Here is a 20,764-nt window from a genome sequence, read left to right on the forward strand (position 1 = left end):
GGGAATTAAAAATACGACATCATTTAAATAGAAAAACTAATAGAAGAATTGAAAGAGAAAGTTCAAATATCGCTGTACTGCAGAACAGAATGACAAAAAGATAGAGGATCTTTCATAAGAAAGAAGTGAAGAGAAATCTTAGCATGATAACTGTGCCTTAGGCCTAGAGAGCAACTAGTCCAAATTGGGGCAGGAGACAGAAGATTCTACTAGGAATGTTGGAGGGAGGGAGGGAAGAAAAGGAACTGATAATTCTAATATCTGATCTGATACAGAACTTAAAAAAATAATAAGAGATAAGGGATAGAAGAGAATTAAATCTTGATTCATGATAATAGGAAATCAGTAGTAATGACTAAATAAATAATATATGGAAGACATTGCTAGTCGCTTGCCCAGTATCCATTTTTCTTTATGATCAGACCCTGATGTTCCCAGTGGCAGTGTGACCAGTTTAAAGCACTCAGTTACCCTGTTCCCTTATGAAGCTGGAGGTGGCTCTATGAAGTAGCTCTGGCCAAAGTAAGCACAGGTCACTGGTAGGACTTACAAGAAAACTTATTAAGAGGCCAGACTTGCCTGGGATGTGCCTTTTCAGTTTCTGCTCTTTGCTTTCTTCTAGTTTGATCTGAGATATGCCTGAGGGGCAGGGGCCCATTTTTAACCATTTTTTCCACTCAAGGCATATACATATATTTTGTGTCTACTATATGCCAGATAGTATTCTCAATGCTGGGGATACCAGTGAACAAAAAGACAAAATGACCAATATTCCTGTTCCCCTGTGGTTTACATTCCAGTAGGGAGATAGTCATGAAAATATTGATAAATAAAATTTAGTGTATGTAAGAAAGTAAAAACTGTTAGAGAAAATCAAAGCAAGAAAGATAGGGAGTTAAGTGTGGGGGATGGTGGGGCATGATGGGCCTGGTATTTGGTGACCAGGAAAGGCCTTACTGAAATACCATGTGATTAAGACATGAAGGAGCAAGCAATGGAAGATACCTGGAAAAGACAGTCCCAGGTAGAGGGAACAGCAGATACAAAGGCCCTGAGATGGGAGGATGCCTGACATGTTTGAAGAATGGGAAAGAGTCAACGTGACTAGAATGGAATGAGCAAGGAGAAAGAGTAGCAGGAATTGAAATCAGAGGAAATTAGACACTAGTTATATAGGACCTTTTAGGCCTTAGGTAGGACTTGGCTTTTACTCTAAGTGAGATGGGATGCCCTTGAAAGGTTTTGAGCTGAGGAGGAACTTGATCTAATTCGCTTTTCAGTTGGATCGCTCTGGGTATTATGATAGGAACGAATTGAAGAGAATGAAGATGGAACAGGTTAGAAGTCTATTGCCATGGTCCAGGTGAATAATGGTGGCCTTGACTGGATGGTAGTGGTTGAGTGGTGAGAAGTGGCCAGATTCTGGGTATATTTTGAATTTTGAGCCATCAGAATTTGCTGATGGATCAAATGTGGTAGATAGAAAAAAATTTCTGAACAGCTAGAAGAATGGAGTTGCCATTTATTGAGATGGGAGAGATTCCAAAGTGACATTTTTGAGTGAAATATCAAGAACTCAGTTTTGGACATCAGTGTTTGAAAGGCCGTTAGATATTCAAGTGGAGAAGTCAAATAGTTGAGAGAAAAGTCTGGGTTGGAAAGATGAATTTGGGAGGGAGCCACACAGATGGTATTAAAGCCAAGAGATTGATGAAGATCACCAAGGGAGTGAGTTTAGATATCGAACTAGTGGAAGCTGAAGGGCTGAGTCCTGGGGTCCTCTGTCTTTTGGGGATTGGAGATAGAGAAAGGGAGAGATGGAGCAAGGAGACTAAGAAGGAGTAGCCAGAGCACACTGGAGGGAGTGTATATCCTGGAAACTAGGTTTCAAGAAGAAAGTGAAGTGTTACTGTTACATAAGAAACCAGTAACAAGATGCCTGAGATGGACCATTGAATGGAATAGCATGGAGATCATCAGTGACTTGGATAAGGGCAGTTTCAGTAGATGGTGTGGACAGGAGCCTGGATGGAATATATTGAAGAGAATGGGAAGGGGGAAATTAGGAATTAACAACATAAGAAGGGGTTATATTATAAAGGAGAATGGAGAAATAGGGCAGGAGCTTGAAGGAGAAGTGGAGTCAAAAGAGGTTCTTATTTCTTTTTTAGATAGGAGAAATAACATCTATTTCTAGCTGGTATGCTAATGGGAATGACCCAATAGAGAGGGAAAAACTGATTCAGGGAAAGAGGAGAATTAATTGCTCAAGTAATGTTCACAAGAAGCCACTTAATAAAGGGAGAGGGGATGAAAAGTAGGTGCCTGGTATCCGATGATACCATGGACCTGTCTTATCAGGCATGGACTGCCTAACTGCAGATTTCTGGTTCTGTGAGGAAAAACAAACCCATTCTATTAAGTGATTGGGTTTTTTGTTTCTTTGTTTGTTCTCTGTTTTTTAGGTTTCTGTTACATGCACCTAAATGCAATTCTAAGTGACAAAACATGCTTAGAAATGTGGGCATAGAACCAGAAGGAGCTACTGTAAGAGTTAAAAATGGTCTCATCTGCAAGTGGGATGAGAGGCTATGGTGGGAATAGGCAGTAAACAGTTGTTTTAATTCTAGGTATTCTTCAACATTTTAATAATTTATATGTGTATTTCTTTAACTGAAATCTTTTTTTAAAAAGATTTTATTTATCTGATAGAGAGAGAGAGGGCACAAGCAGGGGGAGTGGCAGTGGGAGAGGGAGAAGCAGGCTCCCCGCTGAGCAGGGAGCCTGACACGGGGCTCGATCCCAGGACCCTGGGATCATGACCTGAGCTGAAGGCAGATGCTTAACCGACTAAGCCACCCAGGCGCCCCTTTAATTGAAATCTTTTTTAAACATGCCCAGAGTGCTTCTAAGAAGCAGATGTCAAGCTGTACTAGGGGGCACCTGGCTGCCTCAGTCAGTAGAGCATGCAACTCTTGATCTCGGGGTCAGGAGTTTAAGCCTCATGTTGGGTGTAGAGATCACTTAAAAAATAAATAAAGATTAAAAAGAAGATGTACTAGGAATGCAGGAGATTTATGGGGGAGATGTGAAAGAGAAAGCGGGAAGGGAGCAAAAGTAGGTGGGAAGGGCCTTTTGACTGGGATGCTGGTCTGAACTCTGAAAGGAGAAAGTGAAGATTGGGTATAAAGGGCCTCAGGCTATAGCATGGTGCTGAGAAAGTTTCAGGGAGGATAAATGGGGAGTCCCTGAGCCAAAGTTGCTCATTAGAGGAGTCCCCTGTTGAACTAGCACCTGACCATGCTCAGACATTGGCTAGTAGCCACCAGGGAAGGTGTAGCTTTTGTCAGTCAACTATGACACAGATTCCCAGCCTCTGTTCCTCCTGAAGAAGCTCTGAGTACTTGCACATCCATGGCCATCATTCCCACAGATTTACATTAAAAATAAGAACATGTGTCTCTATATTTGTGCAAAGACAATACTCTACCTTAGTAATCTTAATGTTCAGCTGGCCAATTTAATATCATGCCTTAATAATTAATTACTCTTTCTTACGCAAAAAATTAATTCTTTTCCAGGAAAAACAGAAAATTTACATTATAGCTTGATGATCTCAATCCAGAGTTTAATAACCTATGACAATTCACTGATACAGTAAATATTTACTCTTAAAAATACAGTAAGATATGAACCCAGTTTTGGAACGTGGTTATGACACAAAGAAAATTTTGATCTTTATAATAATGTATCTTTGTATCATCAACTAACATTTCCTTCCTGTTCTTTTCATAAATCGTTCTTTCTTTTATTAATTGTTTTCATTTTAAAGCATTTCTTTAAAGAAACTTGTAATTTCCCTGCCTCCGCCCTTGGCATTCATTTCTAATAACGTTTTGGAAGCTTCAAGGTATTTTGCCCCAAAGGAAGCTAGTTCAGGATTGTGAATTTCCCTCATATATTCAGTTATAGTTAATAGTAAATATATGGAAAGCTAAATGAGTTCAAAATCTGAATAATCTGTCTCTTGTTGATTTTCATATTTCACACATCCTATTAGAAAGTAACTATGATTATTGAGGAATTAATTTTTTTTCTTTCAATCTCTTTTTATTATGTTTTCAAATGGCTACTAAGTTGTTGGGACATAAATACCTATTAAGTTGTTAGGGTCTATTTATTAAATGGAACTGCAGTTACATTTGGCCTGGGGGCACCATAAGATTACTGAGACATATAGGATGCCATGAAATGAGAAACTTTGGGAGCCCCTGGCCTAGATTTTGGATCCCATCCCTCTGGCCTTCCAGGACCCCAAATGATCGTCATTTGTTTTATGTGTAGCATAATGGTGGAAAGCACAAACTGCTTCATTCTTCATGGTATCAAATCTTGGCTTTACTAGCTGTGTGACTTTGGGAAGTTACTTCACCTCTCTGTGCCAGAGTTTATTTAACTATAAAATGAAGATAAAAACTTATAAGTTTATTGTAAGAAGGAAGTTAAAATATATAAAATATTTAGTTTCTGGTACAGACCTGCTTTTTAAACTTTCTGTTAACTGGATCTTTTGAATCAACTTACGATTTTTTTTATTTAAAAAATATTTTTATTATGGTAAAAAAACATAAAATTTGCCATCTTAACCAATTTTAAGTGCGTAGTTCAGTAATGCTAAATATATTCATATTGTTGTGAAACAGATCTCCAGAACTTTTTCATCTTGAGAAACTAAACTTTATATCCCTTAAACAACAAATCCTCTTTCCCCCTCCTCCCAGTCCCTGGCAACCACCATTCTACTCTCTGTTTCTGTGAGTTTGACTATTTTAGATACCTCATATAAGTAGAATCATGCAGTATTTGTTCTTCTGTGACTGACTTATTTCACTTAGCATAATATCCTCATGGTTCATCCATGTTGTGGCATGTGACAGGAATTCCTTCCTTTTTAAGGCTGAATAATATTGCACTGTATGTATATACCACAGTTTGTTTACATGTTCATCCACTGATGGACATTTGGGTTGCTTCCTTTTCTTGACTATGTGAATAATGCTGCTATGAACTTGGGGTACAAATATCTCTTCAAGACCTTGTTTTCATTTCTTTTGGATATATATCCACAAGTTTGATTGTTGAATCAGATGATTGTTCTATTTTTAGTTTTTTGAGGAAACTCCATACTGTCTTCCATAGTGATTGTACCATTTTACAATCCTAGCATGGTACACAAGGGTTCCAGTTTCTCTACATCCTCACCAACACTTTTTGTTTTCCTTTGTTTTTTTTTTTGATAGTTGCTATCCTAATGGGTGTGAAGTGATATCTCATTGTGGTTTTGATTTGCATTTCTCTAATGATTAGTGATGTTGAACATCATTTCCTTTGCTTGTTGGCCATTTGTATATTTTTTTTGGAGAAATGTCTATTCATGTGTTTTGCCCATGTTTTAATGATTATATGATTTTTTGTTACTGATTTATAGGAGTTTAAAAAATATATTCTGGATATTAACCCCTTATCAGATGTATGATTTGCAAATATTCTCTCCCATTGTGTGGATTGCCTTTTTTAACCTGTTGATTATGTCCTTTAATACATTAAAGTCTTAAAGTTTGACATAGTTCCATTTGTCTATTTTTGCTTTTGTTGTCTATGCTTTTGGTATTATATTTAAGAAATCATTGTCAAATCCAATGTCATGAAGCTGCTTCCCTGTGGTTTCTTTGAGGGATTTTATACTTTTGTGTCTAAGTGTAGATCTTTAATCCATTTTGGTATTTTTGTGTATGTGTAGGAGTCCACCTTCATTCTTTTGCATGTGGATATCCAGTTTTTCCCACACCATTTGTTGAAGTGACTGTCCTTTCCTCTTGAATGGTCTTGGCCCTCTTGTTGAAGATCACTTTGAGCATTATTTGTGAGGGTTTATTTCTGAGCTCCCTATTCTGTTCCATTGGTCTGTAGGTTTGTCTCTATGGCAGAATCACACCATTTTGATTACTGTGGCTTTATAATATGTTTTGAAATCAGGTAATGTGAATCTTCTAACTTTGTTCTTTTTCAAAATTGTTTTGGCTATTTGGGATCCCTGAGATTCCCAATTAGCTTTTAAATAGGCGCAACTCCTTTCTTTTTAAACAAATAACCACAGGTCTTATTCATCACTGGTACTACCAGGTCTTATTGCTTTCCTTCAAAAGCAAATTTCTCAAAAGAATTATCCCTATTTGTAGTCTCCCTTTCCTTATTGCTCACTCAGGGTTCAGCCAACTCCAATTGCGCTTTTGTCCTGATTATTATGCTGAAAAACTTGCCACGAAGGTCACAAAAACTCCATATTACTAAATGCAATGAACTTTTTTAAAAAAAAGCATCATCTTAAATACACAGGAGGATTCAACACTACTGACCACTCCCTTTTTTTTTTTCGGTTTTGTTTTGTTTTGTTTTAGAGTGGGTGGAAGGGCAGAGGGAGAGGGAGAAAGAGAATCTTAAGCAGACTCCACACCCAGCATGGAGCCTGATGCAGGGCTTGATCTCACAACCCTCAGATCATGACCTGAGCTGAAATCAGGAGTTGGATGCTTAACTGACTGAGCCACCCAAGCACTGCACCACTCCCTTGTTCTTGAAGTGCTTTTTTCCTGTTAATTCTCCTGATACTTTGTTCTTCTGGTATTCTTTCTACCTCTCTGGCATTCTTGGTCTCCTTTTCAGGCCCATACTCCTTTCCTGTGTCCTTGAATGTTGGAATTCCTCAAGGCCCAATTCTAAGCCCTGTCCTCTTTCCTCTGAACTCCCGAGTTATCAAATTTATATCTATAGCTTTAATGGCTTCTTTATAGAGCTCAGACCTTTTCCCTTTGCTCCAAATCTATAAATCTAGTTGCCTACTTAATGTCTCCCCTTGGGTACCTCAAAGATATTTCAAACACGGTATATATTTTTTTAATTAAAAAAAATTTTAAGTAAACTTTACCCGCCCCCCCCCCCCCCACCATGTGGGGCTTCAGCTCACAACACTGAGATCAAGAGTCACATGCTGTACCAACTGAGCCAGCCAGGCACTCCCAAACATAGTATCTTTAAAATGGAACTCAGAGCCCTTTACCTGTTCTTCTTTTGCTTTTCTAGTCTCAGTGAATAGCTCTGCCTCCCATCCACTTACAGAAACCAGAAAGCTGGAAGTCTCCTGTTTATCTTAGAAATTATCTTCTTCTTTACCTAACTCCCACCACCACCACACACACGTCTGACTGAACTCTTATTGTTGATTTTATCTCCTAAATCTCTCTCACACCGGCTGGAGGCTTTCCATCCCTTTGCTAATAACTTTAGTCAGAGCCACCTCACTTCATCTCTCTTTTAGACTACTTAAACACTTCCTAAATGTTCTACCTGCTTGCATTTTTGCTCCCCATCAGTCTATCCTCCACACTGTAGCCAAAATGATTTTTTAAAGGCAAACTGGTCACTCTTCTCTTTAAAACCCTCCCACAACTCTGGAGAATAGATAGGAAACTGAAAACTGATTAACTAGGGCAGGGGTAAGGGAGCATGGGTGGGAGGGATACAGGAAAAGGAATAAGACTTTTTTTAAAAAAAAGATTTACTCATTTATTTGACAGAGAGAGAGCAGGGTGGGGGGCAGAGAGAGAGGGAGAGAGAGAATCTCAAGCAGACATCGCACTGAACACAGAGCCTGATACGGGGCTCAATCTCACAACCCTGAGATCATGACCTGAGCCAAAATCAAGAGTCCGACTCTCAACAGACTGAGCCACCCACAGTGCCCCAGGAACAAGACTTAACTGTTACCTCTGTATAATTTGTTGTTGTTTTCTTTTGGAACTACATGAATGTATTATCCATTCCAAAAATTAAATCAATAAATTGAATTTTAAAAATTATAGCATCACACTACTCTTAAAGCCTAGACTGAACTCCTCCTAATCTACTTACCTTTTTAACTTCATCCCCTACTATACTCTCTTTTAAAAATTGGGGCGCCTGGGTGGCTGATTTAGTTAAGTGTTAGACTCTTGATTTCGGCTCAGGGTTGTGAGATCGAGCCCCAAGTTGGGCTCTGTGCTGGGCGTGGAGTTGGCTTAAGACTCTCTCCCTCTCCCACTGCCCCTCCCCCACCCCCACTCGCATGCACATACTCTCTCTCAAAAAATTTAAGAAAAAAATATCAGTGCCCTGACAAAGCAAAACAAATCTCAGTGCCTCAGCCACACAGGCTTCTGTCAGTCCCTCATGCTCTACATGCTTTCTCTTGCTTCAGGGCCTTTGCCTAAACTGTTCCTAGCTCTACCCAAAATGCCCTTTGCTCCCCTTTTCACTGAGGTAACACACTGCTATCCTTATATCTCAGACCACCAGTTATCACTTCCGTAGGGAAGCCTTCCCTGACAAGCTCTATCCTCTATTATGTGCTTTTACAAGACCATGTACTGCTTGGCACTCATTGTAGTTCCAGTTTTACATTTATTATATGACCATCTAATTACTATCTGCTTCACCGATTTGACTAAAAAGTTCCAGGGGGGCAGGGACTGTGCTTGGTATGTTAAATTAGAGCAAAGTTATAAACTATTTCGGAGAAGTTATAAAACTGCTCAGTATTTTGTGATAGATTTTTATTTTTAAAGATTTTTGTGGTTTTATATTTCTAGCTCAACAAAAAGAAGTAGTAACAATTTAACGATACTAATCCTAAGAAATCTCTGCTGTGCTTAAGCCCAGCATAATACTCTGTGTTGTTAAATTAGGAAGGTATCTGACTGCATATTAAGGGTGAGTGTGTGTATGTGTGTGTTTAAATTAAGTCAGGAAGTGCTGTTGTCAGTCTTTAAGAGGTGACGTATATACAAAATTTCCAAGCTTACTTTTCTGGAACATCTTCAGAGATTAATATTTCACAGACTGTGCCTTGGGAAATGCTCTTTTAGATTTATGCTATATTAGTATTTTATTACAGGGAAGGAGAAGCAGAATGTTTCAGGAGCAACTGTTGAGTATGGTCCTAATCAAAGAGAACAGATAAGGAGTTATATTAAGAATGGTAGATTTTAGAGAAATTGAAGAAAATCGGCAGAATATTGGTGAATTTGAAATCTGTGGGTGAAGGTGACCAATTAAAAATGGTAAATTCAAACAAAGGGAACTGAAAAAAGATTTAGTGGTGATCTTTATTCCGTTTTAATGTTTTAAAATTTAAAATAATTAGGGGTGCCTGGCTCACTCAGTCGGTAGAACATGTACTCTTGATCTCAGGGTTGTGAGTTCAAGCCTCATGTTGGGTGTGGAGCCTACTTAAAATAAAAAATAGATAAAAAATTAAAAAATAAAATTTAAAATAATTAAAATGACTCCTTACCACTCTAAAATGGCATACAATAAGAACAGGTATATAGTAAAAAAGTAAAAGTACCCCCCAACCCCAGGCTCCTGCCCCTCTTCATGATAACCACAGTTAACAGTTTGGTTTATGTCCTTCCTCCATGTATTTACAAACATTTCTCTGTGTTTATGTATGCATATACATTTGTTTTTAAAATAAGTGGAATTACCCTGTACATACTGTTCTGTAACTTGCTTCACATAACAGTGTATAACATACCTGTCAATGATCTACATCTACCTCCTTATTTTTAGTAGGTGCATAATAATCCATAATTTGGATCTACCATACTTTACAGTGATATTCTTTTTTGTAAGTAAATAAATTGGACATGGATGAACAATCTAATAAAGCATTATGATAAGAAAAAAGTGTTTTGATTTTTTTTTTTTTAGTAAGTGAAATTGCAGAGGAGAGGGACTCAGTCCAGTTTCCTACTTGATCCTTTTAGTAAGGATCCACTGTTGTAGTTCATTTTCAGTATGATTTAAATTCTGACTTCTTACAAACAGATTTTGTGGCATAAAAGCATCTCTTTAAAACCATGAAATAAGAAATATTTTTGTGGCCAAATAATTTAAGAGCTGCTTCTTTGTTTTTAAAAAGTTTTATAGAAAAATACCAAAAACATATAAAAAGTTAAAAAATCATCCATAATCCCAATTTTTAAAAACTCTATGAGGCCAGAAGTTAAAATTCATGCCTCTAGCTCCTAATTTCACTTCTTTGAGGTATGTAGTGTCAACAGTTTTGGGCATAGTCTTTCTGACATTTTCTTGTATTTATGCACATAATTTCTACATGCATATATATATATATATACCACAGCACTTTTTTCCTAATAAAATGGGATGATGCTCTTCATGTAGGTCTGCAACTTTTAGAAATTCTGCACACACTCCTTACTCAACAATGTATCATAGACTTGGGCAGAAAACTTCTGATTAATTAAACTTATCTTTTATGTTATCTCTATTTGTTTTCTTGTACTAACAACATTCACAATAACCAAACTCATAAGCTACTGATTTATTAACTGGCATGTCAATTTATTAATTTATAGTGTCATAATATCTGGCATCATAGATTTTGTTCATTTGCTTGGGGCATTCCCACCTGATGGCTGAATTACTCAAGAGACAAAATTATAGATAAAAAGGCTGATTGGTGAGCTAAGAATTAGAGCAAGAGTGAGGAGGTGTTCTTACAGGATATTTCTATCAAGCTCTGGTAGCTCTCTGACTTGCCCTGGGGCTCTTTCTGTCTTGACAACTGGCATTAGTTATCACTCATTGCCCTGGACATGGTGAGAAGCATACAGAACAGGCTTCCTCCAGGTTCCTGATCTGAACTGTGCACTGCTCACCACTCCATTTAAGATATCTGACCAGGTGTTCAGACATTACTCTTTCTTTATGTGAGGAAAGTGTTGGTTAGAATTTGAGGATCCCCCAAATCGGCTTGATGCAGATAGGGAGAACCTTCCTCATAGCAGCTCATTGACGAGCACTCTCTTCGGGTGAGCCTCTGTGGGAGCAACTCACAGCTAGAGCTTGTGATCACCAGTGTCTCCAGACATTGCCGAATGTCCCCTGGTGGCCAAAATCAGCCCCAGCTGAGAACCACTGGTTTAGAGGGAGACTGGTTTAGAGTGAAGAGTGAGCAACAGAGAGGAAGAGAGGAAAACTGGATGGGATATTACAGGACATTAGTTCCTCAGTGGTGTGAGAAAGAACACTAAATTTGTCCTATGTCTTAGTCTCTACTTTCCCACTAATTATGAGACCTTTGGTTAGTTGCTTTACCTTCCCGGTTGTGAATTAGTATGAGAATTAACCTTGTTACTATTATTTTTTTTAACTTGTATACTTATTAGATACCGGAGTTGTACTGTCATTTTACATGCATTATAATGGGTATAGAAGTCCTCTATAAGTTGTAAAATTTTGTACAAAAGTACTGTGCTATCTGGTATGATTTCCTGTTCACTTCTTACCACTACTTTTATCCCTTTTGATCTTTGAAACTACTGGCAAATAGGAGATTTACCTTTGTACTTTTTGTGTGTGTATGAATTTCACCATGATTATAAATATTTTCTAGGAATGATCACTTTTATGTAATAATTATATATAAACATAAAAGAGGTGGCTTGAAAATTACATTAGGGATTAAAAAGTAGCATTACTCATAGTAAGTGAGAAAAGGAGATTTCTGATATTGAAATAGACTTAGCAGGCAAATTTCTAGGCATGTATGTATTCCATATATTGAATAGCACTGTACAAATCTTTGGGAAACCCCATTGTTAATACTTCTCTATCCAGAAAAATACCTGTTTATTTCTTGTCCTTAAGTCAATTCCCTCTGGTAAGTCAATTAAATTTTTTTTGTCCTTTTCTTAACTGCATTCACTTTTGTTTCTCCACTTTAAAGGATTAGTCAGGCATGGTTTCCCTCTATACTCAAATGTTTGCTGAATGAAGGAATAAATTACTGAAGACATGTTATCTTTTTTCCAGCAGGTTATCTGCTAAAATGATCAGTGACTCTACTCTTCATTATAGATTTCCCCAATGTAAAATTGTTTGACTATCTATAGCTCTCAGAGTTTCTCCAGAATTTATCCCATGGATTGGATTGGGGGCAGGATTGAGTGAGTGTTGGGTACCATTGTGATGTAAATTCACTGGACCTCCAAGGAGTGGCTCTATAATACTTTAAATATTTCCTTCAGCCTAGAATTCACTCCAGTGGTCCTAATACTTTGTTGTCTCTCTGGATTGTGGTGTTCAGCACCTGCTGTCTCCCACATGCCTGCTAATGATTTTGGGGATCAGACTTTGCTGCCTGTTCATGACTTAATTTTCAGATCATGGATTGAACCTGTCACTCATTGTTGATTTTTGGTACTGACCCTGCATACCTTTACTTTTCATTTTCTCCTCAGATATAATAATAGTCACATGGATTTGGGGAGAGTTTTCTTAACCAATGAGAATATTGAATTCACTGGAATTGTTTGTGATCACTATTATAAAATAGCTCATTTACAGTTACTGCACCAGTTCTTCTTCAATACTTGAGACCAAGTGTGATGCATTTCTCTTCTCTGTGGTATTGAACTCTCTCTTCTAGGAAACAGCCATTTATCCTAACCAAAACCTCCACTTCTCTCTGAAATGAGGTCTTCTCCTGTATTCTATATATATTCTACTAACATGTGTCTTCCTTATTCACCATTGTATCCCCATCTATATACTTGGATTATATAGGAGGCACTCACATATTTTGACCTAGTGAATGAAATGAAACTCAGGTTCTTGTGGTTGTTTATGTTTTGTGTAGATTAATGTTATCATCTGATATAATTTTCTTTTTTCTTTTCCCGTGCCATTTCATCTCCAATTAAGTACTGAATCTAAGGTTAGGAGAAACCATTTTAAGAGCCATTTGAAGATTATGGGAATCATTTCCCATTTTCTTAAAGAGAAAGCCTCTTTGGTATGAGCTTATTGGAGAAAATGAGAAGGAGAAATGATAAAGGCAATGGAAAGAAACATGGACAGAGCAGAAATAGTATTTCCTGCCTAGGAGACCGTCTGAGAAAAGAAAAAGTTTCCGTTCCTGTTTTGCCTTAGTCATGTTCTGCATAAAGAACAACATTAAAATTAGAACAGTTTTGGGAAATCTCATGGGTCTTCCATTGATTCATCCTGTGGATCTAGCCTCAAGCTCAGATCTGCTCTGTAGTGGCTTCCCTTTACTTCTCTCCTCTTTTTCATTTTCTGAGCTGTCAGAATTTTCCAACTGCTTGCAGTAGGATGGGACAATATCTTAGTGCCCCTTTTTCTTCTTGTCATGCCAAATCTTACATAGGCCATTTTGGAGGGTTTAGGAACAAACCTGTTGGGGAAACAGGTGGAAACACTTTCTTGTCTGAACTGGAATATTCTTTTCCTGAACTTCAGACTATTTTTTCCTGATACTGGTTATCTCCATTACTATATCCAGGACTATCTTTAGCACCAGTACTTGGAAACTTTATGCTTTCCCACAGGTTGTTTTATAAAAATGCATTGATTAGCGTTTTAATTTATTTGTATCTTATTATTTCAAAATCTGGTGTCAGAGATACCTCTAGGCCACAAGACATTTAGAGATCTATAATGATGGACATACCTTGATCCTGATGAGTACCCAAACTAGGTTCCAATAAGAGGGCTAACCTGATCTTTTAATACCTCTAAAGTTTGGAATGCTCCAAACCTCAGACCATGGTCCTCTTTCTCTTTCAATTTTGTTGATTGATTGAGTGAAATGTTTGTTTGTTTTTTTTCCTCGCAGTTCTAGAGACTAGAATTCTGAGACCAATGTGCTGTCAGGGTTGCTTTTTGGTAAGTCCTCTCTTCCTGACTTACAGACATCAGTCTTCTTACTATGTTAACATATGGCCTTTCCTCTGTGAGTGCACATGGAGAGAGAGCTCTCTGTTGTCTCTTCCTCTTCTTATGAGGACACCAGATTAGGGCCCCAACCATATGACCTCTCTACTCATTTTTTCAGGACAGCTTATCCAGTTCCATGACTTTAAACACTATCTTTATATTCTTGATGACTCCCAAATATATATTGCTAGCCCTTACTTCACCCTGAACTTCAGACTCATTTCTACTTGTCTACTCAATATCTCTACTTGTATGTCCATAGACACCATAAACTAACATGTCCAAAACCAAACTTTTGATTCCCCCTAAATATGTGTCTCCTTGAGTGTTCCCTATCTCATTAAATCCAGTTGCTCAGCCCCAAAATTTTTGAGTTTTTCTCTTGTATGCCACATCCAATCCTTCAGCAGGTCCTGGTTGATTCCCTTTAAAATATATCTCAAATCCGTCCACATATCATTTCTTCTAGCATTGCCATTCTATCAAAGCCATCATCTTCTCTCACCTGGACCACTGCAATAGCCTCCAAATGGTCTCCTTGGTTCTACTCTTGCCCAGACTCCTCTTTAAAACATAAATTAGATTGTAATTCTCTGCTGCTTAAAACCCAATGATTTCTCATCAACCTAACCTGGCCCAGCTACCTCTCTGATTTCATCCTCTGTGAATATCACTGTCACTCATTTCCCTCTAGCTACTCTGCTCCAGCTTTCTTCAGTCATCCCAGGCATATTCTGACCTTAGAGTTTTTGCATTTGCTGTTCTCCACCTCAAGTTCCCTTTCTCCAAATAATCCTGTGGCTTGTTCAATAACTTCATTTAGGTCAAGTGACTCAAATGTCATCTCCTTAGAGAGATCTTTTTCTTTCTTTATTAGTCATTCTGCTTAAAAGAGCATTCTCCTAAAATCCCCATCTTTACTGTGCTTTATTTTTCTCTGTAGTTCTTGTTGCTCTCTGACATTATATCAAAACTATTTGCTTATTGTGTGTGTCCACACTAGAAGGCAAGCTCCCTGAGGTGAGGGAGGCAGGGACTTTGTTGGTTATGTTCACTGCTGTATCTTCAGTACCTAGAACAGGGCCTGGCTCATACAAAATACTAAATATAGATTTGTGGAATGAATGAATGAATATATAAATAAGTGGCTGCACCTATCCTTCAAAGAAAGATTCTGAAGGAATGCTGAAACTCATTGGGTAGGATTCACAGTTCCCAAATCGCTGCTCCAATCTCCATATTATCTACTGCAACATGCATGCTTTCTTACTGTACCTTAACACTTCCCCTTCAAATCCTTTCCAGCTTACGTCCCTCTTTTACCTACTCTCACAGGTTGCACTTTACATCTCCATCCCACAAAAGTGGTCTTTTAGAATTCGTTTTCTAAGATAACAAATGCTCATACATAGAAACAGCAATTGCTCTTAGCACATGAGGGTTAGTTCATGATAGTGGTGCTGAGAGCAGAAAGTAAGGAAAGAAATTTGAAACTTGGACAAATTAAATTCCAAAGTTCTGGAGGAACTTGCAAATATCTTGGAGACAATATACTTATGAAATTGTAGCAAATGGGAAAGGTGACAAAAGATTGTACTGGTGATAACTCACCTGGAGTCTAGTGCACTCTGTCTAGTATTGAGTCCAATCTGGGCACAAGATTTTTAGAAAGACAAAAAAAAATGTGTTCAGAGATGGCAAATAGTATAGTGAACATACATCATATGAGTAATGGTTGAATAATAGTAATTGCAAACATTTACTACGTGGCAGGCATTATTCTAAATACTGTTTGTAAAAAGTTATTTAATGCTCATCCTATGAGGTAGATGTTACCCTATCTTTTTGGATGAGGAAATGAAGTTATAGAGAGGTTAAGTAACTCCCACAAGGTCACACAGCTAGTAAGAGGTAGAGCCAATGTTGATTTCATGCTGATTCAGAGTCCATGCTTAATACTATGTTACTATCTTTTAATATTTTAAGGTGTGCTATTGAAGAAAAATTTAGATTATTATAGAAGTTCTTAGAAGGCAGTATTAGCCTTTACCTCAAGCTCAAGCACCGCCATCTCCTACTCAGTCTTCCCAGTCTCTCCAGTATGTACTCCAATAATAGGACCAGTAATAGCACTTTATTACACTTATTTGCTTGTATCCCTCTCTCTATTAACCTATCTTTCAACTATTTTGAGGATTATATTTTATTCTCTTTTGAGCTACTAAGTTTAGTGCTTGGCATATAATCAACATTCAGTTTTTGTTGAATGAAAAACATGAATAAATGATTTCTAAATCAATTAGAACTGTCCAGTGGTAAGGTAATGAGCTCCTGATCACTAGAGGTATGCAAGCATGGGCTGAATGCTTGAAGGATGCTTGAAGGGGTGCTGCAGAAGGAACTTTCATGTCATTGTGGAAGATTAGACTAAGTTTCTTTCTAACTATGAATAATCTAATCCTGTAATGAGTTAATTATGATTTTTTTCTTCAAACATTTAGTTAGCATCTACTGTGTGCCTGGCATTATTTTAGGCATTGAAGATACAAAGATAAAAGTGGCCTAGCCAGTATCCATAAAGAGCTAGTAGTCAGTGGATAACTAAGAAAAGAGATGCTCAGGAATATAGGTGTAAAGTCTTAGTGGATAAAAATAAATAGAAAAGGACAGCTTTTATAGATGTTTTGAATAAATGGGGGAGGGAGAAAAAAGCTGTGACATAGGGGAGAACTAGGTATGAAAGATGACCCTAAAATTGCCTGCCTGAAAAGGGAGAACTTAGAAGTAAAGACCATGTGTTATGTTGTTATGGGGGAATTCCCCAAAGAGAAATATCAGTGTTTGCCATCAAGGTGTATTGCAGGGCTGGATGTAATTCAGTAGAGATTAGTTTGTGAATATTTTGAAATTCTTGGAACAAATGTTCTTCTCTTATTAGTCTCTCAAACGAATAAAGATGGTAACCTCTTCCCTGCCCTCTGCCCCTTATAGGGGCATTGACATTAAATGGACAGTCTATTAAGTCATGTGAGACCCTTCAGTTTCTTTTCCTATTCATGTGCCTGGAATCTGTTAGGCGGTGGGGAAGTAGTAGTCTTTCTTTATATTAGCCTGGTCCCTCATGCCACTCATCCTTCACACATGTCTAAATATGTCTTGACACAGAATCATCCTTTCTAGCTGGGACACGACTCCTAGGTAGGTAGGGAATTCCCCTGTTTTGTTTAAAATCATAGTTGTCTTTGAGTTTGGCTAGCATGTTCATGATTAGTTTACTGACAATTGGTTTTTTTCTTCTTATACCATATGCTCTTCCATGATTCATCAGCTTTGAGTCTGTTGCCTTGAAGGTGAAACAATTTCTTCCAATGTTGATATTTCATAATCTCATAGATAACAAGCATACGCATATGCATAGTCCTTTCAGAAGTTTTAAACATTTGGAGATGAATGAATTATGCTGCCACAAATGGAAAGGAGCAGTATAAAATCATAATGGTGATATCCAGTCATCTTTTGTTGGTGGTTGGGTGAACACTGATATTGATAAAGCCCGGGTGCTTTACTGTGTTTATCTCTTTTTGAGAAATTGTTTGTGACATGTACTATTTATTTTTGAATATTAAAGTTTAACATTTTACTTCAATTGCCTTGATTTACATGTATTTAATATTTTAAACTGACAAGATCTTTATTTGTAGAAGTAGGGTTTAAATTCCGAATAAATTGTAACATTCACTTTTTATATTGTTTATATTGTAATGGTTGCATCTTTTCTATATTTAATGTATAGCAACGACTATTCAGACCTTCAGAAATCTTCTTTTAATTTCTGATAGAAATAGTAATCTTTCAAAATATTTTAATAGAACACAGTACATTTTTGAAATCAGTACAAAGCAGTTATTTCTACATTGGTGTTTTCTAAGTGTTTCGATGATTAGGCGTCTAATAAACATGGTCTAAATTCAGTTTCTGCACATGCTTTAATCAGTGCCTTTATTGTGGTGCATCATTTAGCCACCTGTATCTATTTACTCAGAATGGCAGTGATTGTTTTCAATGAAGAAAAACCTTTATAATTTCATGGTGTAGATGCTCATGTAAATATCTTTATAATTTAAATACATTTAAAGAGAGATTTTTGAAAGACTCTAATTCTCAGTGTATCTCTCCCCCTGACCTCTTTACCTGGTTTTAGCTCCTCTTTGGTTCAGGTGTGCTGGTGTCCCTAAGCCTCTCTGGGCCACAGCTGGAAAAAGTGGTGATTGACAGAAGCCTGGTGGGGAAGCTCATCTCCGACTCCATCAGTGATGGTAATTACCCCCATGTGCCTACATTAACAGTGGTGCAGGAGAAATACTGTGTCAACAGGTACACTAATTATTACCACTGGGGACTTGCAAACACAAGTAATCACTTATAATAGCATAGTTACAACCCCTGGGACCAATACAAGTTTTGACTAATATTTACTACAAAAATTTTGTCAAGCCTTAGGCTCATACTCTGAGTATTTTTCACTTTTTCCTTTAAAAAATGTGAATGTATTTTCAAAATAAGGTGTTTTTTTTTGGTGTGTTCTTTCAAAATTAGTCCCCTATTGTTGACATTTCAAATATTTTTCATTTTCAAATGAATTTTAGATAACCCAAATGTGTTAACACATCCACCAATAAAAAAAAAAAATCTATGATTTGGCTAGTAGGAAGATCCTTTGTTACCAAAATCTATGAATACTAACTTTTGAAAAAATTTGGGCAGTATTTCTAAATATCAAAAACCAATGCCAAATATACTAGATAAAGCTGGATCCTTTTAAGTATACCACAATCAGTATGTAATTGCTACAAAGCACATAATAAAGGGGCTCCTGGGTGGTGCAGTCAGTAGGGTGTCCAACTCTTGGTTTCGGCTTGGGTTGTGATCTCAGGGTCAGAGATTGAGCCTGGGGTCGAGCCCAGAGTTGGGCTTCATGCTCATTGCTCATCTTGGAGTCAGAGTTGGCTTGGGTTTTTCGCTTCCTCTCCTTTTGCCCCTCCCCCACCCTCACACTCCCACACACACATGGACATGCACACACTCTTGCTCCCTCACTCTTTCTCGTCAAATAAATAAATAAATCTTTTAAAAAAGCACACAAAAAAAGATTTTAAGCCAATTATTGAAAAGGTAGGATACTGACATTTATTGAGTCCGAAAAGGCTCTATAATTCTGTGTCAACCTACTTATTTCATTTAATTAAAATAAAACTTTATATGGTATAGTTATTTCCATTTTATAGATAAGGAAATTGAAGCTAAGACACTAAGGAATGTGCCCATAAATGAGATACTAAGGAACAGCTTGAAAATAACCAAACTGAGATTGGAACCCAGGTTCTAGCTGCAGAGCCTATTTTCTCTCTGCTATACTGTGCTGACTCCTGAGGTTTTAAGGTTATGTTCTTTTATTGAAGGTAAAAAGGTTTAAGAAACAGGTTGCATTATCATTAGTCATTGAAAATTGTCAGTATCTTAACTGAATAATCAAAACAAAGTGTGATCTAGTGGAAAGGACAGAGGTGAGAATACAGAAACCTTGCTTCTGCTTTGTGCTATCACTAGCTACCTCTGAATAACTTAGACACAATTTCATCATCTTAGAGAAAAGCACTTTGCAGGATGGCCATAATTAGCAACATTCTTGATAATAATAAGCTGGGGATAGGATTGTAAGTGTGCCGTTTCCTCTTCCTTACAGGAACAGGTGTCAAGGAAGCTTCTTATGGAAGAAGTTCCATTTTTATATGTGTAATAATTGACCCCTTTGTTGACACTGCAAATAAAATAGTGGCTGTGATGATTTTGTCATGTTGATGCTCCTGTATAAGAATTAAAAGGAGACTCCCAACACTATTCGTGTCTCTGAGATATCTTTTTACTTGTTTCTTTTATTTATATCCAAAATAATACACTCTCATGAGACCATGATAACAATGTGATTTCTTGGCAGTTCTCCAGATTCTCCTGTAATTGTGTAGATATACTGTTGGTTGCTTCTTGCACAGCCAGGGTATGGAAGTAAAGAAAAATACATGAAACATTCAATAATTTCTTTATGGTAGGAACAATATAAAACATTTCTCAAATTCCTAATATACTAAGTTTTTATCAATAATTTTATAACATTAATAACCCTTTATGTAACTCATGAATATTAATTGTCTGCCTACTTGTGTGCGTTAGAAATAAGGCTGTAGAAATATTTTTGCTCATCTTCATTGTTAGATATTAATTAATGTAATGTGCATATTGAGTATAATATGCTTTATTTCATTTCAGTTCAAGGCCTCTTTTCAGCAATGATTTGTGTTTGCAAGCTTGTATACCCTCAAAAAGAAGGTTGATTGATGAAAAATTAAAAAAAAAAAAATACAGGGGCACCTGGGTGGGTGGCTTTTCTGTTTAAGCGTCTGACTTCTGCTCAGGTCATGATCTCAGGCTCCTAGGATAAAGCCCCGTGTTGGGCTCCCTGCTCAGTGGGGAGTCTGCTTCTCCCTCTCCTTCTCCCTCTGCCCCTCCCCTGCTTGTGCACTTGTGCGCTTGTGCATGCGCGCATTCACTTTCTGTCTCTCTCTCTCAAATAAATAAATAAATAAATCTGGAGAACACTGATCTATATCCCCTAAAAAACCAATTTATTCTCAGATGGTTTATATCATGTAAACACAGGATTAAAGGCTAAATACAAATAAAAGTAAATGTTTTCATCTTTACATTCAGATATGAGATAGTCTTTATTTTATGCTTTTCTAGCCTTGGTTCATTTGGTGGTTGTCCCCAAACATCAGTGTATCGTAAAATGGTATTAGGAAAAAGGGAAAGTATCAAATCCATGCATGACTAGGTTGATGATTATTGT

At 37.3% G+C, this 20,764-nt stretch overlaps 1 protein-coding gene across 17 annotated transcripts in view; it reads left to right on the plus strand.

Moving 5' to 3' along the window:
- Positions 1 to 20,764, plus strand: part of WDPCP (WD repeat containing planar cell polarity effector) — a 445,572-nt gene that overhangs the window by 115,416 nt on the left and 309,392 nt on the right. For 16 of the 17 annotated variants that reach the window (XR_013441769.1, XR_013441770.1, XR_013441771.1 and 13 more), the window contains one exon: positions 18,062 to 18,176. The exons of the other annotated variant lie outside the window; for it this stretch is intronic. Coding sequence is in view for 11 of the 16 variants with exons in the window: in XM_078056482.1 (XP_077912608.1) it covers positions 18,062 to 18,176 (115 nt within the window). In the remaining 5 variants the exon portion in view is untranslated. The remainder of the gene's footprint in view (positions 1 to 18,061; positions 18,177 to 20,764) is intronic. 17 annotated transcript variants of the gene reach the window in all.

This window comes from Halichoerus grypus, chromosome 10 (assembly GCF_964656455.1).
Source record: "Halichoerus grypus chromosome 10, mHalGry1.hap1.1, whole genome shotgun sequence".
Classification (NCBI taxonomy): domain Eukaryota; kingdom Metazoa; phylum Chordata; class Mammalia; order Carnivora; family Phocidae; genus Halichoerus; species Halichoerus grypus.